The 5,831-nt window shown below is 43.4% G+C and overlaps 1 protein-coding gene across 1 annotated transcript; it reads left to right on the forward strand.

Moving 5' to 3' along the window:
* Positions 1-402: 402 nt before the first annotated feature.
* On the forward strand, positions 403-5,576 carry LOC115637306 (transmembrane protein 45B-like). The gene is made up of 5 exons (XM_030538454.1): positions 403-586; positions 975-1,187; positions 2,526-2,710; positions 4,234-4,379; positions 5,194-5,576. The coding sequence occupies exons 1-5, from the start codon at positions 403-405 to the stop codon at positions 5,321-5,323; spliced, it is 858 nt and encodes a 285-aa protein (XP_030394314.1). The 3' UTR covers positions 5,324-5,576.
* The last annotated feature ends 255 nt before the right edge of the window (positions 5,577-5,831 follow it).

The following is a 5,831-nucleotide window of genomic DNA, read 5'->3' on the forward strand; positions in this document are numbered from 1 at the left end:
ATAATTAGTCCTGCCACAAGTGCAGATGACTGGACTAGATGGCCTCTAGAAGCTTCTTCCAGTTCTATGATTCCCATAGCATTAAAAAGCACCTGCCATGGGCATTCTAGCTATTATGCAAATCCTTCCCCCTTCTCCTCCAGTGGTACCATGGCTCTTTCTGTATTTCTTTTCCAATTGCTGTTGATTACCACTCTGTTGTTATAAGGACAGAGACATGCATTGGGATTTCACTGGAAGTCAAGTGCCTTGGTGTGACAACATTGTAAACTCCAAGGCACTGCATTTAGAGAGGCAAGGCTCCTCTGATTCATCCTGTTGTCAGGGTGATCAATGACAGGGCGACTTTGAACATTGTTTTTTATCCTTTCAGGTCCAGGTACCCAGCAAGTTGGATCAGTGATGTCAAGCTTCAAAGGCAATGCCCTTAGAGGCACTTTCTTCCTGATCTTTGGGCTTGGGTGGTCTGTGAAATACCCATTGAAATACCTGAGCCGGAAGCTGAATGCAGACAATCAGGCAAGCCGCTGGATCGAGAAACTGGATATCCTCGAAGGGGCAGCCAAAGCTTTCCTGGCTGTAGCAGGTAAGGATGGATTATTAGTCACTACTTTCCCCAGCAACCCAATGGCCCATGAAAAACCTGCCATCATCCTGCTGCGAGTATTCTCTCATCAGAGATTCTGTGGACTTACCCCGTGGCAGAAAATGGATGGTTCTGTTTTCAGAAGCCTTAGTGGCGTTCATTTTAGCATTTTATATAGAAGTCTTACAACATCCTCAAAAACAACCAGGCAAAGCCTACACCACCCGACAAGCATGCTTTATGAATTGCATACCAAGTAGTGTCTCCAATGAATGATCCTAAACAAACTCCATTGGGACTTCTCATTCTCTCCAGCCTGGAGGATATTCTGCTTCCTATCCTCATTTAGAAGGAAAAAACATGATCTGTATTTGCCTCTACTGTCTAGGGATGCTGGCTGAGCAATTCGTCCCCGATGGCCCCCACATGGGTCTCTACAGTGGAGGGACCTACAGCTGGGAGAAGCTGACTAACTGGCAGTACACCACCATGTACCTCTTTTATGGCCTCTCAGGCATTGTGGATGTTCTCTCCTATTCTCCGCTCAAGCTGTCTCTGGGACTGGATCGCCTCTTGCTGTCTGTGGCTATGTTCACTGAAGGTGAGTAGTAAATTATGATAAAAGGGCTGAACAATTTGGCTGACAGAACTTTCAAATGACAGAAAGTTGGTTGAGAGAACATAGCTAGACATCTAATAAACTGCTTCACCAGTCGCTGGGTCACATTTTGATAGGATTGAATATGAAACTGTGGCTGGTCCCCAGGTTCATGTGAAAAGTCTCAGAGCCTCAACTGAAGCTCTCAATGCACGTGGCCCAAGGTTTGAACCTGCAATTAAACCTGGCCAGTTTGGTGAGGTTTTGTGTTCTTGTTGTGAGCATCTTGCCCAGTTCTAATTACACACATCCAGCAGGGCAATGAAACAGTCCCAAGGCCTTTTGTTTTTGGTGGTGCAACAGCTCAACTCGGCCATGTTGTGTGGCAACAAAGGCAGCAATAGTATATGTCCACTACGTGACAGCTAAAGAGGGGGACCAAACCTTGCTTTAATAACCAGAAAGGCAGAACCAGCTTTGGAGGCATGGGAAACAGGTGTGCATAGGGCACTGCCTCCAGTGATGAGTTGGATATTTGGAGGCTACGCATAATTTACAGCCACTAGATGGCAGTGGTAGCTTAGGGAGAGGAAGCTCCTTCCCCTCTCCCATCCTCCTGTGTGATTATGGGGAAGGGGGTTGGTTGTGTTTTTAGGATTTGCTCTAGGGTGACCAGATGTCCCAATTTTATCGGGACAGTCCTGATTTTGGGGTCTTTTTCTTATATAGGCTGCTATTACCCCCCAGTCCCTGTCCTGATTTTTCACACTTGCTATCTGGTCACCCTAACCTGATCCTTCTTGTGGGGTGACTTATGGTGGACCAAAATGGAGCTTTTTTTCTTGGCTTGATCCTTGGCAGGGAAGAAATTTCAGTATAAAGCTCATTGTTATGCTCCAAGATGAGGACTGATTCTGATTGCTGCTGCTTGTTTTGGAGTGGGAGTGGGTACTGCAGGCACACCTGTCTGATGTCCTATGGGGCAGACATTATAATCTAGGGCAAAAGAAGCTTTAAGCTCTGCCTTGCTGGAGGAAGCAGATAGTCTTGGGTGCAATTTTTTTTAAGCTTTCTACTATGGGGTATAATGTGTTATCCTCCTTGCTGCTCCCCCTGACTGAAGATTATTAGAGTGGGGAGCGCTCACTTGATTTGTCCCATAAAATTCTAATATCCATCTTTGCCTAATGGGCAGGTAGTTGCACATGCACAGAGCAGAAAAAAATGTATGTATCTATTCCATTAAATGCAACCCACGCTTCCTATGGTCACTGATGAATCCTCTTCACTCGTTGTCTTGATACAATTTAATTATGTAATGTGGTTTCATTTTTTTGGCAGGTTTCCTGTTCTGTTTCCATGACTACAATAATACCGCTCTGGATCAGCACCTCCACTCCTTGCTGCTCATCGCTATATTTGGTGGAGCCCTTTGCGCCCTGATGGAAGTGTTCCTGCGGGATCACACCATCCTGGAGTTCTTCAGAACCAGTTTCTTCATCCTCCAGGGATCTTGGTTCTGGCAGGTCAGTTGTTCTGATCTGATCCTTTCAGCTGAACTATAGGTTTGATGGGGACAGGGGAAGAAGAAAAGGCAGTGCTGTTATTGTTTGTATTGTGATGGCACCTAAGAGCCCCAATCATGGAGCAGGACCTCATTCTGTTAAGTGCTGTACCAACGCAGAACAAAAAGACAGCCCCTGCCCCAAAGAGCTAACATTACTCATTATAGACCAATGGTTAGTATCCTTTAATTTTTGGTGATCTTGCCAGGTATTTCTTAGTAAATACCATGTAACTATATAGCTGTTCATTCTTCCAGATAATCTGGTAATGACACATTGGGCCAAATTTTCTTTTACCTTCAGTGGATTTACACTATGGGTGAATTGTTCCCTTTGGGTCCTTAAATCATTTAGCTCCTACTTTGGGAAGGAACGTCCATCTGTGTTTGTACTGCTAAGCAGCTGTTGTAGCATAATGGTATGTTGTTCACCCAGTTTCACTTTATGGGGAAAGGATGTGATAAGACCAATAAAAACTTCTTTAAGGTATTTAAGTCACTGTCAAAAAGGATTTAATCTCTGGATCTATAAATTGGCCTGAATATTTCACCATATAAGCCATAGGTTTCATGCTCTTGTCTTGCACTGCAGCTACTATATGGAAACTTGACTATATATGCAATATTGACCACTCCAAATATTACAAAATCTTGAATTGGGCCTCCCAAAATCAGGAGTGGAAAACTCACCAAATACTGTGAGTCTTGCAATAAAATTGTGAAAGTTGGCAATGCAGTACAGTATATGTACCTCAGGCCGCATCAAAAACCCATGAGCTGTAAGACCTGCATTAATTTTTGCAGTGGACAGGCCACCAGACAGAAGGTCGGGAGCCCAGGGTTCCTCACCAGCTCTGCTTGGGATGCCCTGTACGAGCTCAGGAAAGTCACTTTGCTGTTCATTGCCTCAGTTTCTCTACCTGTCAAATAGGCGTAGCATTCACCTGCCTTTAAAGGCTTTGTTTGTTAGTGAGTCAGAGACAGAATCATGTTGCCTGACTCCAAAGCCTTTGTTTTAACCACTCTATATAATATTTCTTGTCTAGGAAATCTCTCTAATCTCCTTGTGTCCAGCACCTTGGAGGAGACAAATTCTAGTGCTCAGGAGAAGGGTTTGGGGAAGGGGAGAGCAGAAGGAATAGACTAGGTAGAGGTTTACCCCATGTCAGTCATTCCGATCAGAATTGTAAAGGTGAGCCTATTCATTCCTGGTGTCCGAAGGGTTAATAGAGACTGATGTATCATTAACAAATCCCCCTGTTTAAAAAGTTTGTCAAGCCAAGAGGTTGTTGCAAGCAGGAGGAATTGATGAGGGAAGTGGTTTGATAGTGAGCCCAGAGCGTTCTGCTTCTAGTCAATGGGTGGATTTGTCCATTTCTCAACTAAATGCTAAGGCTGGTATAATAATTAAAAAGTGCAGAGAGCTAGAGGGGCTGATACCTATGTTTCGCTGTAACATGGTTAATCTTTTCTTCTTCTAACCAGATTGGGTTTGTGCTGTCCCCACCATGGGGAGGGCCAGGCTGGGACCAGACTGACCGTGGAAACTTCAATTTCCTCACCATGTGTTTCTTCTGGCATTACGCAGCTGCTCTTCTTGTCACAGCAGCCAACTCTGTTTTTTCTTATTGGTATGTGGTGGGGCAGGGCAGTGGCATGCCAGGACTAGACAACCATTTGTGTCTACTTGACAGTAACTAGTCATCATTTGTCAGTGGCAGATAGTTTGTGCAATAATTAGAGCTACTTCAACAGCACTGCAGTGCTATGCTGAGCAACCTGTTCACATTTTGCTGTGTGCATAGAATTCAGATTAGTACCAATGGGAGTGACATGTATGTATCAAGTGTAGGAGAGAATCAAAACAAATGAGCACCTAAAGCTGCTGCTGTTCTATGGGCAACAACCTGTTTTTATGGCGGGTGCTTCCATTATCACTTAATTACTGTTGTTGCTTGAAAATATTTAATTGATTCTCTCATTGTTAACACAGATAGGTGTTCCATTCTATGCATCCGAAGAAGTGAGCTGTAGCTCACGAAAGCTCATGCTGAAATAAATGTGTTAGTCTCTAAGGTGCCACAAGTACTCCTGTTCTTTTTGCGGATACAGACTAACACGGCTGCTACTCTGAAACAGGTAGCCGTGGGCTTTTAGAGAACAAACGGTCTGACTAGTTGAATATACCAGGTTAACATAACCAGACTAAAAGCATATGTCTAAATTAAATGTTCTTATATGACAAATGACCGTGAAGGATCCCATGTTACATAGAGTTGAACAGTTTTTGGTGCAACAAAGATAGCAGGGTTCCCAGACCATTTGAATTTGTGTAAAGCCACTAGGAGACAGACTTGTTGCTATAATCAGTTACTAAGTTAGATCAGTGTTTTATCATCAGGCCAGCGTGCACATTCATATTTTTATTTTCCGTTTTTTATGCAGGTACAGAAAGGCATGTCAGGCAAACTTTGGAAATATTGATGTTGAACTCGACTGTGGGTTTTGTTTTCGGAAGACCAACCAAAGCCCTGAACCTGTCCTCCTCCCAGAGGATGGGATGGATGACAAGTGAGGACTTGACTGATTTCTCTGCTTTCCTGAGGATTGTCCCCTTAAGATGAGATTTTTATTTGCCATTTAAAATAAAGTAGAGACTTTATAATGGAGTATCTAAGGTGGGAGGAAAGTGTGCACAATGTCTCATTGTGCAATATGTACAGAATTAAGGTATAAGAATTTTCTTTCCCCAGCCCCCCATCGCTGCAGATTCCCTTATACTCTTTAAAGCTGAAAAGTGTGCTGATTTTTTTTCCTTTTTAAGTTTTTTTTTTAAGTAATACTGTAAATATTGGGTGTAGACATTCAAATGTTACGACTACACTACATGAGCAAGTTGGCATTTGGAGTCTCATATCTATGCGGTTGGCTAAGCTATTTGCAGCTCCTTCAGCTAATGCAGTTTCCAAATTTAATTGAGATTTAGCATTGAACTGTAGAGTTGGAAACCCTAGACTGGCATTTCATGAACTACCTTGAAATGGGTTTGAGCAAAACCCCTGGGTTACCGGTAGAGTACTGAG

Source organism: Gopherus evgoodei, chromosome 19 (genome assembly GCF_007399415.2).
Source record: "Gopherus evgoodei ecotype Sinaloan lineage chromosome 19, rGopEvg1_v1.p, whole genome shotgun sequence".
Taxonomy (NCBI): Eukaryota; Metazoa; Chordata; order Testudines; family Testudinidae; genus Gopherus; species Gopherus evgoodei.